The following is a 19942-nucleotide window of genomic DNA, read 5'->3' as shown; positions in this document are numbered from 1 at the left end:
CATCATTCGATGAATGTTCTAGAGTGAACCCAGGGATGCGGAGCTGCTTACCTCCATCATTCGATGAATGTTCTAGAGTGAACCCAGAGATGCGGGAGCTGCCTACCTCCATCACTGAGCGAGTGTTCTAGAGTGAACCCAGGGATGATGGAGCTGCCTACCTCCATCCTTGGAGGGTGTTCTAGAGAGCACAAAGTTGAGGACACATGTTCTGGGGACTCAGAACTTTAGGTCCGGTCTCAACTGGGAATCGCAGTTCTATGCATTGTCCTGGTCAGGCATGTCAGGAAGATGCCATTCTATTCCTAGATGGTTGCCCAGGGATCTTTGTACTAATTATTATTATACTTTCTTAACTACTTCCTAGATTCTCAAAGTCTAATGTCAGTTTTACATTTATAATACATGTAATTAAAGTTATGAATTTTATCTCCTAGAGCATTATTAATAAAACATTTTAGCAGTATATCTTTAACACACATTTTATAGAGAATCCAGGGTTAGTTTGTTTACATGTTAACCCAATGACTTACTAAGTGTTTACCAGACTTTAGGTGCTATGCCAGGCACTGGGATTATAAATAGAAAAAAAACCCCACAGATTTCCCCTCAAGGACCCCATAAGTCTCCCAGGAATGGGAGGACATTATAGTTACAGAATCACTGTGATTCAGCAGACAAAAGCATTTTTATCATTGTGGTATATTTACTTATCACAAACATTTATTACAACACATAATAATTTTTAATTAACTCATCAGAAAATAAAATTTTAAGGAAAAGCTCTTTCCAGTCTTTTATTTGAAACAATTTCAAATTATTATTCTTTTCTAATAACTAAGATGGAAAGCAATCAGTTAAGAGAGCCACTTTGTATTTTAGCCCTAGCAGAGGCTATACAAATCAGGTTGGCCCTACTGTCACAGTTACTGCTCAGGAGTGGCCTTGTCTGTGTGAAGTCACTTAGAACACTTCATCCTCAGACTCTCTCCTTTGTTAAAAAATTAACAGCCAGAATGCATTTTAACTACCAGGACAGATTATACAAGTCAGTGTACACTCAGAGAGAGGAAGGGATTTCCACCAATCACATGCATATCATGAGAACGCCAGGCTTCTGTCCAGCACTGACATCAAATACCAGCATGGGAATTAAGTCAGGCCATACACTAGATCTGTCAGTAGAAGGGAGTTAAGTTTCAGAGCTCAAAACTCTAGAGCAGAAAGAATTTAGCAGATAGTGTCAATACAAGCAGAAGAAACATAAGCTCTTGGAAGTCCAAGGAAAGGAACCGACCTGGCAAATACATGAACAGTATCAGGAAGCTAAATCCTTAAGTAACTGTACCAAGACCAAAATAAATATTAACCTAATGTTTAATTGGAATCCACTGAAACTTTCCAAACTGGATGAAATGATAAAAAGTCCAAAGACTCATAACTTGTCTAGCCACTAAGCTAAACAGCAGCACCGGGGAAAAAAATTAGCCCAAACCTCAGCAAACAGAGGAATAATGAATGTTTTAACCCAGCCAAGAGTGCATACTTTATTTCTGAGCATCAACTCTGGCCTTTTTTGATGGATGGGAAATTTAATATGCTAAGATACAGAGAAGGTAAGGGTTGGTGCTCAACAGAATTTATTCAGGCAATGCTTTTTTTCTTTTTTCTTTTAAAAGGGCCATCAAGCACAGACTTTAAGCATTTTATTCTACTCCAAGTGCCACCCCACTCTCTGATGCTCTCTGAAAGGCCGCTGGAAAGGACAAGCCAACATTAAAGCAACAAAGTCATCAAAGGAAATGAAATTGGCAAAATGACCCCTGGAACAGACGAGAGGGTCAGGGTGACTTTTGAAGGAGGAGGTCTAGTGGAGGTCGTAGGGACAGAGGGAGATTGTGGAGACAGTTGCTGCAGGCTGTGGGAAACGGCAGGTGATGGAAAAGACAGGAAGGGGAAATAAGGTGAAGGAAGGGCATTTGTGCTTTGCTTTGTTTCAATAAATAGGAGGAAGGGAAGTCGGGTAATCAGAGAAACAGGATCAGGTGATGCTGATGGGACACAGGGTGATGTCACAGTGGTCTCCACAGGCAGAGAACATGCACTGTTGTGGCTCTCCAAACTCTAGTCAGGACACAGCTGACTGCTCTACCATCCATGGAGATCTTCTGCATTTTGTCAATAATCTGACGACCATAACAACAGCATTTTCTCCACCTACTTACATTTAATTCATTATCTCCTGGGGTGAAGGTTGTACATTTGTACCCTTTACTCCTTTATTGTAATACCTTGCAAAGAGTTAAAGCAAAATGTGCTGCTACTTAAGGCAGTGAATAAATTGTCTATAAGAAATGGTTATATCACGAAGCTTACAAATAAAAATGAAATTTAGTACAGATTCTGGTGGTAGAATGCTTCTCCAGCATGTGTGAAGGCCTACATTCAATCCCTAAACCTATCAGAAGAATAAGTAAGTAGCAAATATAAACCAAATATGATAAAATGATGTCATTAATTTTATTGCCTTTATTGTCTGACACTCACTAAAATCAGGACTATCTAAGGGAGGACTTGGGTGTTTCAACTCTCATTTCTTTCTCTTTTGTAAATTTCTCTCAAAACTCAAGATTAAAAAACAATAAGATTAAAAAACAAAAATAAAAACAAACCAAAGCCTTAATTACAAACTATACTTTTGGCCTGTGTCTTATTTTGTTTTTGAGATGGGGTCTCTCCGTGTAGCCCAGGTTCACATCATGCTTGCCCTAACCCTCCTCCTTCTGCCTTTCCATGGCTGGGGTTACCGGTGTGTACCACAGCTGGCTGGATAATTATGCTATCAGCAATTTCAAAACAAGATCAGTTTTTTATTTATCTACTTGTATCAGGATTATTTGCAATTATAGTTTTGAGAAAATTTAATGAGTAAATTTTAGTGCTGCGGTTACTTTTCCAAACATTTTTGACCTTTTCTGGTTTAAGAACGAAGTGTGGCAGCTAGTCTTGACTGTTGATTTGGTTGACCTAAGAAACACCCAGGAGATCTAAAGCACATCTCTGGACACTCCAAAGAAGGAAGTTTCTAGAGACAACTAGATCCCTAGAGCTCTGACTAAAGGAAATTCTGGTGAGGCTGTGAATACCAGAGGTGAGTTCGGCTGGGAAAAGCTGTACCCAGGTAGGTTTGGGTGTGTTCACTCTGCACCTGCCTACCCCATATTCCTGCCCTTGCTTCCTCACTGGCGTGAGATGAATGGCTCTGCTCCTGCTAATATGGATGAACCTGTGAAACTGTAAGCAAGAATAGCTTCCCTGCTCTCAGTTGCTCCTGCTCCGTGTCTTGCCACAGTGATGAGGTGAGTAACTGATTCAGTACACAACTCTTCCAAGATTACCTCAGAAGGTGAGAATATTCTGAAGTGCACCAAACTCATTCTCAGTATCCCCTCCCATATATGAATAACATCAGAAGATGTAGCACTAGGTGAATTCTCTTACCACCTTGTAAAGTTTATGTTAGTTTCTGTGTTTAGCCTCAACTGGTCCTCAAGTCTGCACAGTCTGGGCATCCTCCAGAGGAGGGGATCAGGCCTTGCATCTCTGAATGTCTGCAATGAACGTCCTTTCTCTCCCTACCATATCTCATCGCGGCTGCACACAGCTCAGCTCTGTCTTGTCCTCTCCGCTCTGCACAGACTGTTGGCTGGACCTACTCACACACCTCACACATCTCCCTTCCACCACCCCCACCAAGAGCCTCTTTCCTACACCATCTAATATCACATTTCTCCATTTTTCAACCACACACTAGTTTTTGTTTGCTTGTTTGTTTGAGATAGGGTTTCTTTGTGTAACCTTGGTTGTCGCAGAACTTGCTCTGTAGGCCAGGCAGGCTTCAAGATCTGCCTGACTTTGCCTTCTAGTGCCGGGATTAAAGGCTTGCACCAGCACCACCGGCTCAACGCCCCACTACTAATCAGCATTTTTATTGTCTCTTTTCTTTAGACCCTAACAGATTCAGAATCCCAAAACAGTATAATGACTGCATCCTTTTAAGGTCCACTAGGCTTTGATGTCACACAACACTGTGTTTAGACTTAGTTTCCCCAATTATTTGATAAGCACACCAGTCAAGTCATGTAGCCCTCTGATACCTGTTCTATAAATGGGATACTATCACCTGAGAAACTCATGGTGAAGATTTAATGGAGCAACAATACATCAAAAATTTTAGCACAATGCAGTTTTAGCTCAATACTTTTTGCACACTGCCTGTGCAAATTAACCTTTCTTGTATCATAAAAATTCCTTAAAATTAAATTTCAATTAATTTCCCCCCCTACAGCTAGTCATTACCTATTAAATAAAAATTAATATCAAGTACAGCTACTTTCTAGACCTTTGTCTCGACTGCTTTCTCGACTCTCCCTCCCTTGGCTGCGTCCTCTCTGGACTCTTACTTTGTAACCTTCAGATAAAAATGTCCGTAGAAGCATGTGTTGACTCAGCTGCCTGGAATGCAGCCTGGCCCTCTGTTTCTGAGGAAAACCACTCCAACAAAGTTTCTGCTTCACAGCAAAGTCTTCCCTGACAGCGGTTTAATGATGGAACTTGGTGTGGTCAGGGCTGGGGCTGGGACTGGATGTGTAATGTGTTTTAATCTCAACTCCCTTCAAGTGGTCCTCACTCTGCTAGAATTCCAAGTCTGAGTTTAGCCCCACCCCATTTCCTCCCTTCTTTGTACGTTTACATAGGATTTCTTGGGGGAGGGTGTAGAAATTTCTTAGTATGTATTTCCTCTAATTCAGTTACTCACAGTTCCCATCTTTCCAGATGCTTCCAACATGCTAGGCCTCCCTGTCACTGCAGGGCCTCTCATTTTATAGGAAATGCTTTTTGCTGTGTCGTCAGCCTTCCAGTTGGTACTGCCTGCCTCAGTGAGGTCCTCGACTGACATCAGACTTCCTTTCCTGTCTAAGCTAGAGCTGACTGTAGCCGCTGCTTCCCACTGTGTGTCCTTTCCAAACCGCGAGTGGAAAGGATTCCTTCGTGCTTTGTGGAGACTGCTTCACTGCTTCTCAGCTCCAGGAAACTCCTGCCTCTACCATTTCTGGCCCCACCTACTTCAAGATTTAGCCGCTGCAATCATGGTCTCCCTTTCTATCCGGCCTCTACCATTTCTGGCCCCACCTACCTCACTGGAAACGTAGCTGTTGCAATCACGGTCTCCCTTTCTGCCCCTGTCTAGCCAGTGTTCTCCCAGTCCAAAGCCACAGCGTCACAGCATCTTGGCCTTCTGTCTCCATGTTCTCCATATTTCCAAGGGATTTCACCTCCACTGGGTTTCAGCTATGGACAATCACATCCTTAACGAGTTCTTGAAACTCACGTGGAGCCAAGTGTTCATGAAATACTAAGCCCAAACGCCCTACTTCCCGACAGTGATCTCTCACTGTTGTCTTTTCCAGTTACTTCCTTCGTACCCACTCTCTGATTGTCACTGAACTTCCAATCCCTCACTCCCTTTTCTTTTCCTGGCTGTTTTTATTTCCTTTATGCATGAACGTATAACACCAAATGCCTCCTGGCTTCTGTCTTTTAGCTTATTTCCATCACATTCTGGCACAACTCCACTCCAGAGCTGTAGAAAATAGCCATTATCAGCTCCGGCTTCCTCCAGTCATTAAACCTGGTGGCTTACACTTATCTCCCCCTGTGCTTCCTGTCCCTCTGTTATGACAGAATAGATGCCATTGCTCAAATTTAAAATTCATCACCCTTTGGATACTGTCTATGCTGACATACTGACTATGATAGCCTTTAGTTTATACTTATGGATTGCTTTACTAGTTCTTCTATAAGAGTGACGTCTACAAAAGTAACAATAATATCAAAAGCCAACCATTGTGGTGCACACCTAGTCCTAGTGAGGCTCAGGTTGAAAGCTCAGGAGTTCAAGGCTAGTCTGTTATATAGTGTTTATGAGGTCACCTTGGGCTACAATTAATTTTAAGACTCCATCTTAAAAGTAAATGGTCAAAAGAAATAAAAGAAAGAAAGATCCTCGGTTTTTCAGTTACGTCTCACTTTGTACCCACTCCTTGACGTATTGTTATTTGTACACCTTTAAATGTGGGATAACATATTAGTTTAATAAAGCCCTGATTGGTCAGAAGCTAGGCATGAAGTATAGGTGGGGCAACCAGACTAAGGAATTCTGGGAAGAGGAAAGACAGAGATGTAGTTGCCAGCCAGACACAGATAAAGCAAGATGAGAATGCCTTACTGAGAAAAGGTACCAGGCCACATGGCTAAACATAGATAAGAATTATGGGTTGATAACTAGTTGTAAGAGCTAGTTATTAATAAACCTGAGCTAATATGCCAAACAGTTTATGATTAATATAAGCCTCTGTGTGTATCTTTGGGCTGAATGACTGTGGGACTGGGTGGGACAGAAACTTCCATCTACAATACTCCAAAGAAATTGTATTTTCCTTGAGTACTTATGGTTTATGGGTTGATGAATGCAACAAGCGTATTACAGTTCTACATATTTGTCAAAACTGTATTCACCCTTATTTTTCATTTAAATGTTGTTAGAGAAGACTTCAAACGTGGCAAACATATACTGATAAATGGACTAGTGTCATGACAATCACTCAGCTTCAATAATTACCCCCACACATTCAATCTTATTTATCTGTATTCACAGGTTCTCCCTTACCCAAATGGCTTATTTTGAATCACTGACATCAGTAAGCTTTCTGCATTTGATCCTCACCAAAAGGTTGAGAATCAAATGATATATTTTATATAAATATTCTTATATGCATCCATAAAACATAAAGCCATGTAAATAATTATATCATCATCATTTCTAAAAATTCATGAATGCCATTAAGTAGCAGTCATATGTCTCTGAAAGCTTCCTAACCATTCAAACAAGCTGTCAGCTTTAACTAAGATCTCTGTAAGAGCCCTATTTTGAAATTATTTGAAAAGTCTCAAGTTTTGTTTTATTTTATTTTGTTTTGATATACAATTTCCTTTTACATTTTTTCCTTCTTTTGGTTTCTGTTTGTTTGCTTTCCTTTTGGCTTTGTTGTAGAGATGAAATCCATTGTCCTGTCAATTTCCCCACAACCTGGCAGGGCTGCCAGTGTACCTGTGGTGTTAATTATTGCATCTAATCTCTAAGAGCTGAAGACTGATACGATTCAGGACTGATTTGGTGTGCAAGCCCTCGACAAAAGTGATGTATCTATATCCTAATTACAGATTTTTTTCAATTTTCACATATTATCAGCCATAACCATTACTGCGATCATTGGGAGTTGTAAAAAGCTAAAAAATTCAAATATGTTTCATATTTCTGTGTTGGCTAGACTGTGTCGACAAAGAAAAAGTGTCACTGACCATTTTGTAAGCCTGGAGCCCGAGTCTTGTGGAAAAGGGAAGACAAATGCTTCCCTCTTCCGCTTCCTCACCACTTCTCAAAACAATGAGCCGACTTGCCTATGCTTTTCCAAAAGTGACCAATAAAAATTTTATGTTGGTTTATTTTTTTTCAATGCATTACACATTCTTAAAGTATTATCCTTATTGATGTTTTGGCCAGAAGATCTTACTCAGCATGGCTTCTAAACCATTGACAAAAACACGGTAGCTGGGGACACAAAATTATTTTGTATCCTGCTTCAGAACAGAAATCAGAAAGTCCTGCTGGGTTCCTGGTTCTTAAAGGACCTTGTGCTTAGGGGGTCACACTTTGCGATCAGAACGGCCTTTGCCACGGGGTCGTTAAGAAATGTGACTAGCTGCCTCATACCTCTGCAGCCATGCCTTTCCTGCTTCTCCACTGGAAATAGAGGCCTGGGACACTATGGTCTGGCTTGATTTTTTTCTGTCACAGTACAAATGATATTTAAAGCATAAGTAACATAAGACCATATTCGAACCTCTAAAGACTCAAGAAACCAAAATAGACAAAAAACAAACAATAAAATAATGAGGAAAACCATCCAAACATTTTTCCCATAGCTATAAATGTGTGTAAATAAATGTGACGGACACCAGAGAGATAAACAGAGAGATTCGTGTGGGCTAAAGTCAGCAACATTTGCAAGGGAGGACGTTGGATATATCATTATTTTAATCATTTCTACTTTTTTCAATTAGCCTGTTTTCAACCATAACTTAAACATTTACAATAAATATGCACTTTGAAAAGACCTTAACACCGTCATTAACTCCTGGACAGATGGAGCTCCCCATTGAGACAGTGGACTGTCTCAATTTCAATGCCAGGTACAGTTATTCTCTCAACTCCCCTGTGGGGAAACCTCTCCCCTTGTGTATTATGGGATAGTTTCTATTAGGCATCCTTACCTTTGTGGTCCACAGTTTGACAGTCCAGTCAAATGATGATGTGACAAACAGATGAGAAAAGTCAATGGGCCCCACTGCCATGTGGCAGTTAATTCCTGTCACTGGCCCTTGGTGACCTTCAAAGACTTCACCAATGCCTGCTTTGCTGCGGGAGGCAAATATACAGCATTTCAGTGTTCTTTGCAAAGCAATGATTGAGTCAACACAACAGCACTCATCTCTGTTAGAACAACCATACATAATCTAGAACACAGCACTCATCTGTGTTAGAACAACCATACACGATCGAGAACACAAGCATTTCCGTAACAATTTTAAGAGAAAGCCATTTATAATTAAGAAATCTTCAGAATTTAATGAGAAAAATTATCATTTATTTATTTCCAGTGCCTTTACAGATCTTGTTACTTTTGGGAAGCTTTTGTGCTGAAAAAATGCATTTGACTCTCAGGAGTGTCCTTATTTCTGCTGCAGCAACGCCTGAGATGCACAGGCCCATTTGTGTGCCCTTCAAGTTTACTGGCTAGCAATAATTTTGGAATCAATAGCTGTTTATTCCTCCAAGGAAATTTTTTTTCATATTTTTTTTCTTTTTTTCTTTTTTTTTTATTAAAGATTTCCATCTCCTCCCCCTTCCCTCCCCTCCCTTCCACCCATACCCCACCACTCCACCCCTCTCCAAGACAAAGAGCCATCAGGGTTCCCTTCACTATGTTAAGTCCAAGGTCCTCCCAGCTCCCCCTATGTAACAACTGATAAAACCTTTGTTACTTCAAAATAATTCCCATGGCCAGGCGATGGTGGCGCACGCCTTTAATCCCAGCACTCGGGAGGCAGAGGCAGGCGGATCTCTGAGTTCGAGGCCAGCCTGGTCTATGAAAGCTAGATCCAGGACAGGCTCTAGAGACTATAGGGAAACCCTATCTCGAAAAACCAAAAAAACCCAAAAACCAAAAAATAATTCCCATGGTATCAATATAAGATGGAAAAACAATGTTTTCATTTCATTGGCAACTAAAACGAGATTAGAGACTATTTTGTAAAGGCCATAAGGGAAGTTATCTTATATTTATTGATTCAAAATGTCTAGTATTCAGAAAATACTCTCTAAATATTTGTTGAATTAAATAACAAAGGAAAGAGAAAACTTATGCACTTAAAACAACACTTGAGAAATAGGGATGCATGACTCAAAATTATTCTCTGACGTGGATGTTTAACTTAGCTGGCATTAGTTCCAACCTTCTATTGTTATGTAATAAAAGTCTACATGTAGTCATACACAATTAGGAAACTCTTAGAAAATATACTCACAATATTATATTTTAAAAAGTCCATATGCATGAGGCTATAAGTATGACAAATATGTAGGGATTGTGGAATCTAAATATTATGTCACTAAATGCAAAACTGAATCAGTTATTAAAACGTTTAGGCCCCGAGCACCAATACATGTCATTGTCCTGGGTAGACTTTGCATTCGTGAGCAAAGCACTGCTGAGCATTTACCATGTAATAAGTTAGAGAGCCTGTCCAGTAGAACTGCTCACAGTGCTTCTAACACAGGACCTGGTGAGCAGGAGTAGCCGATTTGTGAAGTGGCCCCTGGTGGGGCTTCGCTTGTTCTTAGCAGCATCCTGAAGGGGCTCATGGGGTACACAGTGAGGACTTTGCTAAATTTGTGGAATTGGATTTGCACTTATGTTAGGTGAAAAATAGAACCCACCCACCTTTCTCCTGTAGCCCTGAATGACCCATTTAACAGTATTACAGAGCCAGGACTTGCTACTTTATGGCCTTACCAAGATGTGTGTTTTATAGTTCTGATGGATGGACCCACGTCAAAAGCAAAATCGAACATTAGTAAAAAGATTGGTGTGAATCAGAGACACATTCTTTGAAACAACAATACATACTCTTGTCCTGTTTGCAATAGCCACAAAATAAAAATACCCATCATTTAGAAGGCGAGTCACTTAAAGAAATACGAAAAAAATCAGAATGTGCACTCCAGCTCACAAACGCTCAGAGTGTGCACACCTAGGCTGTCGCTGGACTGGGTTAACCTGATTCCACTGCACATCTCCATGAGCACTGGCGATGGAGCTGTGGCCACATGCTTGACTCATTGGGTCTGGGTGTCCCATGGCGATCAGGGCATTTTTGTGGGTGTTGCAGGTGGTTATGCACCCGCTGGTCCTACTGCTAGCAGTTTCTTGACATCAAGAACCAGGTTTATACGGCACATGTCTGGTTAACGTCTTCATCAGTACACTCTGTTCTGAGGAGGAGTGCAGCAAATGTTTGAGAAAATTGAATACTATTTTAAATGTTTGATGTGCGGGTTTATTCCGGTTTTATTGTTGTAGAGATGCTGGACATGGACCCGTGAGGCCTAACTTCCCAAGTCGTCTTTGAATCCTGCGAGCAGGGCAAACGCTGCTTGTTTAAGAAACAAAACAGTGGAAACATCACAGCCTGTGTTATTAGAGTGGAAAAATTCATGTAGCTGAGCTTAAACAATTCATGATTCCTTGTTAAATCTAAGTAGCCTGGGACAAGTACAAGAGATGAAAAACCAATTGGCCAAGAACTATGAAAGTGAACAGAAATTAAGCATCTGTGTGAATACAAGGCTTCTTTCAAAAGGTATGAGGCCACCTGTTAAGAGTGGCTGGAATCCACTTTGCTATGCCTGATTTCAGAGGTGTCTGCCAATGTCTCCTGGGCACTGCACAGTTCTGTGTATATTTCACACTGTTTCAACCCTTCCAACTTGGAGGAAAGATTTTTTTTTTGTTCATTTGCTTTTGTTTGTTTGTTTTTTTTTTTTCGAGACAGGGTTTCTTTGTGTAATAGTCCTTGCTATCCTGGAACTCACTCTGCAGATCAGGATGGCCTTGAACTCACAGAGATCCTCCTGCCTCTGCCTTCAGAGTGCTGGGCTTAAAGGTATATGCCAACACTTCCCAGTGCCACCACCACCACCAGCTGGGAGGGAAGGTCTTAAGGTACTTCCATCATTAGTTAGATATTGTCATTTCTTCATTTCTCATTTTAGTCCTTGACCTACTAACTATGGGCCCGGCACTTGGGCAGGAAACCAAAGATGAAACAGAAATAGTTTAACAAGAGAAATATGGTAGAAAAATGACCGACTGAAACAAAATATGGTGGACGCTATTGCAGATGTACATGAAAGAATATATAAATATTCAGGGTGACTGACTAGGATTCTCTCTGGCCTAATCTGCTTCCATTGTCTTGATGCTCTTAAACCACTGCTTGCTTTTGTGTCATTTTTACTCTCAGCAAGGACACGGGCACCTTGCCCTTTACTGTATTCTCCAGATGGCATCTTTCGCAGAGTGGGTTCTTAGCAAGTACTCCTTGAAAGAACAAATTGACCGAACCAGGTGAAATCACATAAGCTGTAATGAACAAGGTGTTTTTGTTTGTCTGCTTTGTTTTGTTTTGGTTTCTTTGTTCAAGAAACTCAAGAAGACTTCAATGTGGAACCATGCCTTTGTTGTATGTTAAACGCTGAGGGTTTAGACAATGAAGACAGAAATGCTAGACCAAGTCGAAAGCAGAGGGCCTGACTCATGAAGGCACATAGAGATGGGTAACACGCGGGGCTGTTGTCTCTCAGGTGTACATTGTACATGGTTGGAGGTTGATGGTATGTGCAAAAAAATGGCTGTGATAGGAACAGTGAGTATATTAGACTCTGAAGAAGTCAAGCATGCCCAAGAATTTCTAAGTCACCAGGGCCCAGACAGATGTGTTCGTTAAGCTAATAGATTTGAAGTCATGCATTGTATTTCTTCAGAAATAAACTATTTTACAAGGCAGATTGGTAATAATGTAGATGGTTCACCAGAAAGAAAACAGAGAAATCACCTTCCATGACGACAAGCTGTGTAGACGGTACCTTCCTCACTGCCAACCACGAAGTTGTTGACGTCCCCCGTCGGGAAAGCCATTCCCGTAACAGCGACAGGCTTGGACTTATTGTACACCAGCTCCATGCTCTCCTACCAAAACACACCGGTGTGGTTACATTTCCATTTGTCAACTCCTCGCCATGCCAAAGATAGCATGGAAAAATCATTTGGCTTAATCATCTGTTTGCTTTTCACACAGCGCTACAAAAGACCCCCACTGTGTTCCACTGCCCCTGACATCCAGGCTGCTCCATGTCTCTGGTTTCAGGCCTGCTGGATTTCATCAGCGTGTGCCATTGCCTCCCCAGTCAGGCGGAGATGACAGGTGAGAATTTTGAAACTAACGGTGCAGAAACTAAAGTTAATGCTGTAATGATTACACTTGTCAGCTCCAGGCTTTAATAAAACACATAATACCCTTGTATTTACAAACATTTTCAAAATCAATTGTTTGCGAGAATACACGTGTATTAATATCAGATGTACAAACACATTTGTCACAGAGGGACTGCAGGTCCTCCGTGAACTGAGACCAGGAGACTGTCACTCAGGTCATAGAAACCAGAATCCAACAGGAAGTAGACCCCGTGAAAGGCAGCTGTCGGCTGTAGAGACTCTGAGCTCACAAAGAAACGTATCTGAGTAAGAGATTAATATAGCAAATAAGTCTTTATTATGCTAAACTATTTGTTAAATTTAGAGTGTGTGTTAAAAGATACATATATATACTTTGGGGCTGAAGAGATAGCTCTTAAGCACTGATTGTTCTTCCAAAGGACCTGGATTCCATTCCTAGCACCCATGTAAGGAAGTTCACACCTGCCTGTAACTCCAACTCAAGGATCTTTGATGCCTCTGACCTCCACGAACACCTCCACACATGTGGAATACACTCGCACAGACACACACAACTTCAAATAAGTATCCAAGAAAGATATGCTGCTGAATTAAATTTAATGACAGCAAAGAACAACTATCAACAATGTCCCTGATTATTCCTGGCTATTTATACCAAGCAGCCTGTTTGGTGTAGCTGAAGCTCAGAACAGAATGTTTGTGAAGTTGTATAAGAACTGTGATTTTTCTGTGCAATTCAACCAAGCTGTTTTGGCTACAGAGTCCATGATTTAGAGATCCTTGCTGACAGGGTACGGTCACACCGACCCTGAGACCCAGGTAAGAGTGACCATTCATGGCACCAACACACTGAGAGCACGGCAGCGTGCTGACTGAAGGGCAGGATGCCTTGACAGTCACATGGAAAATAGGAACATCTGACGCTCTGCCTTGTCTCTAAAGTTAGTGGTAAGGAAGGAAATGAATGTTGGTCACTCACTGGGGAGGGGGGTACAGGGAGAAGAGGTGCAGGGGGAGAGGGAAGGCAACTGTGGGATACCCCACTTATCCCTCCTCTCCAAGGGGACAAGACTATGAAATACTCCATCCCTCTGCAGAACCAGGCATCTGTGCGCATGCTAACAATAATAAAAAATGGGCTCGGAGCTCCCACATCACTGACTTAACCTAAACAAACACATGTTTAATCAGCAAAATGGGCAATTAAAAATTCTCAAATAGAGGGTTTGCTCTGATATCTGTTTATAATCTCCATGCTCTTAAAAGAAAACAACGCATTGCTGAGAATTTTAATAAAAAACCATAAACTATCTGCACACAACTGGAGGCCCGATAAAGATCGGCAAAACCAGGAAGCTGAATTGTGAGCTGTTTATTAGCATTGTCTCCCCACCCCTAAAGTCATGTGAAAAGCCTTGCTTTAGTAGTCTCTACATCTGTAGAGACTTAAATGAAGTCTTTACAGTTTCCACATGTCCTTATACATCTTAGAACTAGTCCTCTTCAAAGACTGAATGGGAGACGTTCTAGAGCTCTCATTCCAGGGGAGGGGACAAGAATTGTTAGACTGAGAATTATCTTCTGGGAATTTTCTATAATTTTTTTCATATAAAGATTGCCGAAGACCATCCCAATGAACTCTCCATGGTTTTAAGTTGGGGGAGAATGTTACTTTTGTTCACACAAAGACATGTGGACAGCATGAGCATGTCTGCATTCATGCTTGCACACATGTGCATGTCACATGTGCATGCTCTAAAAGTGGCACTCAGACACCGCCTCCAGCATTCTTCTCTCCCCCAGCTCTTTGTTTGGTTTCCATTGCTGGGATCGGTAGTGGTTAGGGAAACCGGGAACCTTCTCATTTTCAGCTTCTCGCTTAGTGAGTAAGGAATGGTAGGAGCCATGCTCACAAACATTCCAGAGAGGAAAACAGGCGGTCGTCTAGGGTACAGAAACAAGCAGCAGCTTGGGTTTCTGTTTTGCTGGGATTCTTTTCCTCCAAGGCAAGTCCCCAGAAGGGGTTGCTCTGCTGAGCTCCACCCTTATTTTCATTGCTTCCCAAAGCTGCAGGGTGAATACAAGTCACACAACAGGCAACTGTTCTAATCACAGTGCTTTCAAATGGATTGGTTCATTTTCACTTGAAGCTAACCTAAGGATTAACGTAGTACAATAATGACATAATCTGTGGTAGAGGAAATAGGTTTTGGCTTCAAGGGCCTTGGGTCTCTGGGAGACATGTTCCTACGCAGGCTGGTCTTGGAGCCAGCAGGCTGCAATGTGGAGGAAAGAAGGGACGCACCTGTGGGGTGGAGAGCATGTCCAGGCTCCAGGAACACATTTTGCCATCGGTAGAGACAGTGATGAGGTTGTGAGCGTTCTGGGTCCCAACAACATTGACACAGTACACTGGGTGCTGTGAAAACATCGACACGGAGGATCAGGGGCTGCCGCAAAGGGAAATGACTGCACCTGAGTGTCAGCGTTACTCTGACAAGGGCTACGGAGTGACATCATCTGACTAGCATGACCTTCCAGTCACTTGCCATTTGTCAGGCTAATTCTGTAGAAGTCCTGAACCAGCTACTGATGTGGAAACACCTACAAAGCTTCACCTTGTGAAGTCTGATGCAGTGCAACAGAAGGGAATGAGAACCAATGGCGGTTGCTGGGCAGGAGCAAGCAGGGAGCCTGGTTCGGAGTACACAAGTGAGTCTACGACATAGCACCGCTTCTAAGCTCAATGTGACTATGAAGAGATGGGCTTTACAGGAATAGAACTCTAGTCTTGGAAGAACTGTGTTACTAAGTCTGGAGTTAGATGCATTCTAGCATTCTAGCCACTGACACACATTTGATAGCATTGTCTTTAAAAAGTGGTTAATACTAGTTTAACTCGAGGAAGGGTGTATTGGTGGTGGACTTATTGCAATAATATACCTAGTGAGAAAGAATTAGGGTATTCTTGTATATTATTTCAAAGTCTAAGATGAGAGGTTTATTTTTCAGAATATCAGTTGGAGTTGTACAGAGGCTTAAATTCAGCCTAAGCCTTAACAGAGGTCATTTATACATCCTGGCAAATAAGTAGGATGCACTAGCCATCTGTCAGGACTCTAGAAGCTTATCCTGTTCTATAGAAGTCTACACAGTAGGTTAAAACCATCTGAAGCTGCTCACTAAACACTAAATGGGAGGTTAGAATAAGCAGAACCTAGCAGCAATTTGGGTTAGATTTCTGGCATCTTGGCCACAAGTGGCCAAACCACAGCTTACTCGATGCTTCTCTGTACAAACAGCTGACAGTTGAAGCTGGACTCTTGATGAGTTAGTGTCCATAATACCTAGCCACAGCTACAATGAAACAGTCTTCAGTCCTTGGAAACTGGCACTGCAGAAAGGATGGCTCAGAGACTATTATTATCATATAAACCCCTGGTCAGAAAGAGCAGCAATAATCATTGAGTGTAGCTTCTTGGCTGCCTCTTCCTAGAAGTCATCCAAACTCAGCTGAAATACCTTTCATACAGGATAGTCAATGTTAGCATCAACTGCTGAGGGTTCCCCTCTAGTAGCTGCGATAAAGAAAGCTCAGGGCATTCAAGTCAAAACAACACAACTATTTGAACATTTTAAGATTACTCTTTAATATCCCACTTTTAATCCCCAGATCTTGCTTTAGGCTAGCCATCCCTAATCCCATCAAATCTTCCTGGGCTACCTAGTTCTCAACATTTATTCATTTCAATCATTTTTTGTTGAATACACTGTCTTTTATCAGAGTTCCCTAAGGGTAAAGTTCTGAAAACAATCCAGGACCATCTACCTGCACTTTGACTGTATAATGTAGAAATATGTGCAGCAATGATTTGGCATTTTAAGTACATTGAAACATAGCCATGTTAATGCATTGCTAGAGTACACTTTTTAAAAACAATTCTATTGTCTTTTACCAATGTTGATGGAATGACAGAAAGTTCCTATGTCTTTTTCATGTTCCAACTGACACTTTTACATTTATTGGCATTAATGGGTCCACCCAATGGTAAGTACAGCAGATAATTGAAAATAAATGTGAGACTGTAGTCAACAGTCTTTTTCAGGTCTTTGGTATTTTGGAACCCAAAGCACTGTGTCATGAAACTTAAGTGATGAGTTATACAGCAGGCCAAGGCCAGAGAAGAGAGCAAATGGAAAAACAGATGTAATAGACTCACTTAAAAATATCAGATTTATGCAGGATTGCATTTAGGACTGAGGTCGAGGTAAGAGCCAGCATTTGGCTGCTTTGTTTTTCTGTTCTCCAGGTTGACCCATCCTGCCTTCCTTCCAAAAATGGTGCATGCCAGCATACCAAAAGTTATGTGGATGCCGGGGATTTGTATTCAGGGCCTAAAATGCTTGCGCAGCAAGCACTGTACTGACAGAACCAGCTCAAGATGCCTTGCATTTCCTTTTGGCAATTGTCTGATAAGTTGATTTACCTTTGGACATTCCGATCTGTGACTTCATGGGAAGCTTGTTCTATGTCTTTGGCATAGAACTTCTTCAACGGCCACAATCGAAAGGGTATATTTTTAAGGTGCTTGTTCCCTCATGTTTTGTTCATGATTTTTTATAAACCTATCATTAACTTAAAAATAACAGATTTAGCAAAAATGACAAATATGTGTGGGTGAATATTCAGAATGTTGCTGCTTTACTTGATGGGACTAATCTCAGAAGGCACTACCCTGAGTTCAGTTTTCTTTATCCCTTTAGTGAAAGGCATGGCACACTGCTGTGAACTTGAAGGCTACCAGGAGTTTTTAGCAAGAATCAAATTGAACTTTGTTATTAACCACCAAAACTCAACACATATACCCCAAACTGTAATCAGTTCAGAAGCCTAAAGGCACAGGAGGGAAAGGGTCAAGAAGAGTCAGAGAGCCAAAGGACCATGCAAACACATCATTACTTAATGGAAAGAAACAGACAAAAAGGCAACAGTACTACTCATTTTTCCAATAGAATGACAGCTTGTTTTTATTTATTTTAGAAATAAACATGCTGTGTGGCAGAAGGATTTTGTCTTAATTATGATTTCCTGTTGCCCCCAATACATATGTGTGGTGGGTGTGAAAGGAAATTAACAAGCCCTCTGTGGAGAGACTTCTTTTTGTTTGTTTGATCCTGGCACCAATCAGCCAGGCAATGATGGAAATTGAAAGACAAACACAAAACAAACTGTACACATTAAGCTATGGATTAGACAAAACACAGCAAGAGAGAGACAAAATGTATATGTGTTTTCTTTTCTAACAGAAACAGTGCCACTCAGCTTGATGATAACAACACTTGAGTTGTGATGGCCATATTGTTCATTACTTGGCAGAGAAGTGGTAAGTCTTCCAAAGAACTCCTGAGTTTGGAATGCCCCCAAAAGATTTTTGCTAAATCTCGGAACAGTTGGATTTATAATTTCTGAAAAATTGGAAGCTTGTTCACAAATGCACCAGACATCCACAGAGAGCCAAGGAATGGTTTTATGCTACTCGAGGGGACACCTGCACTGTACTGGTCTTCTCTTGGGCCACAATTTTCTGTTATTAGTTTGGAGAAATAGGGTAGGCGAGATCAATTTCCCAAGATTCCCAAGAACCAATTTTACCTGCATGCGTCTTTGGCCCCAATCAATCAAAATTAAGACTGACTTGGCATTTGCCATTTCCCATTGTCAAACTTAACAAGAGCTGGAGAATTCCCCTCCTCCTTGTCTCAGCTAAGTGACTAGCCACCCATTTTCTAAGCTGGAATGATCTTGTGGCCAGAAGATGACAGAATGCAGCAATAGCATTAAGGAAATTGGAAACAATGCCGGGGTTGTATCCTTAGGCATAATTTTGGCATTTCAGAGAAGGAACATCAGCTACCCTGAATATCAAGGTAGTGGCGATTGATGGAGACATGCCTGTCTCCTTGTCCCTCCTAACAATTGCTCTTCACACCTGTCATTCTCTTAAAGGAAATGACAGAGCAGTTGTCTTGTGAACACTATACTGAACCTCTTCTACTAAATTATGGGTAATGGTTTTGAGATGTTGACTTTTAACCCTGGGGATTATACTGTCACTATAGACTTCATGTTGAGACACTACACATTCCAGAATTTAAAGCCATAGTACTCTTTCAAATTGCAAATGGAAAAAGTGTGTTGGCAAATGTCCCATACACCATCACTAGGCATGGTACTTACTCTCTGTAGTCTATTTGAAAATATATGTTTGCATCTCAAAATACAAATGTGAAGAGGTTCTTTAGGTAGATAATTACAGGAAACCGTATTCATTGATAGCTTTTGGAACATCAAAGGAGATCTTCCTAATTTCTAGAACTTGAAGATTATTAATACATTTCTTGAAAGTTAGTGCTTTTTCTAATGTGGCCCTAGCTGGCCTGAAGCTAAATATGTAGATCAGGCTGGTCCAGATCTCATAGAGATCCATCTACCTGTGTCTCCTAAGAATAAGTCAATGCTTCTTTAACCCACATTTAAAAAAATTTTTTTTGAGAAAGATTCTTTCTTTGTAGTGCAGACTAGCTTCAAAGTTGGAATTCTCCTGCCATTGCCTCTTTGGTGCTATGTTAATCTGACTTTATCTACTTTCCACTAAGTCACGTTGTAGTCAATTAGGACTCAGTTCCTATAAGTCATGTCTAATTCAGCCACTGTTGTCCTATGAGCTGCTTCTTCTTCGGGATCTGGGTAGGTCATTGGAGTATGGTAGAAGCTTGACTTACCGTATGTGCAGCAGCTGACAAGGGGGTCCGCTGGACAGGAGTCCTTCGATGACTGCGATTGTCCCAGAGGACAATCTGGCCTGAATAGGTGCCACCAACCACCAAATTCGGATGAAAACGGGCAAAGCAGACTGACATCACTGAGGACTGTGTGGAAGGAAGGAGACACGGTGAGTGTCACTGAGCTGCTGCTGCTCTTCTGGATAGAAACAACACTTCATCAGACAAGTTCAGTCCCTGCTAGAGGGCAGAAAATAATGTTAATTTGACCTGTGAAATACACAATAGGACATTTTACACACTGACACAGGACTTCTGAGAGGTCAGCCAATGGTTTTCCCCCTTGAAATCTGAAATTTGAAGTCTTGGCTATGTTGTCAAATAGGCATAAAACCTATCTTAAACACATCATTGTTTTGTGGTCTAGGAAGTTGCATTGTGGACATTTCCCATCTCTTGAA

At 41.3% G+C, this 19942-nt stretch overlaps 1 protein-coding gene across 1 annotated transcript in view; it reads right to left on the bottom strand.

Annotated features, from left to right (window-relative positions):
* Dync1i1 (dynein cytoplasmic 1 intermediate chain 1) overlaps positions 1-19942 on the bottom strand; it is a 320890-nt gene that overhangs the window by 42997 nt on the left and 257951 nt on the right. The window contains exons 10-13 of the mRNA XM_038318765.1: positions 19482-19628; positions 15004-15117; positions 12298-12431; positions 8395-8539 (exon numbers count right to left, since the gene is read on the bottom strand). Coding sequence (XP_038174693.1) covers positions 8395-8539; positions 12298-12431; positions 15004-15117; positions 19482-19628 — 540 coding nt within the window. The remainder of the gene's footprint in view (positions 1-8394; positions 8540-12297; positions 12432-15003; positions 15118-19481; positions 19629-19942) is intronic.

Source organism: Arvicola amphibius, chromosome 2, assembly GCF_903992535.2.
Source record: "Arvicola amphibius chromosome 2, mArvAmp1.2, whole genome shotgun sequence".
Lineage (NCBI taxonomy): Eukaryota > Metazoa > Chordata > Mammalia > Rodentia > Cricetidae > Arvicola > Arvicola amphibius.
This window is presented reverse-complemented; position numbering and strand designations above follow the sequence as displayed.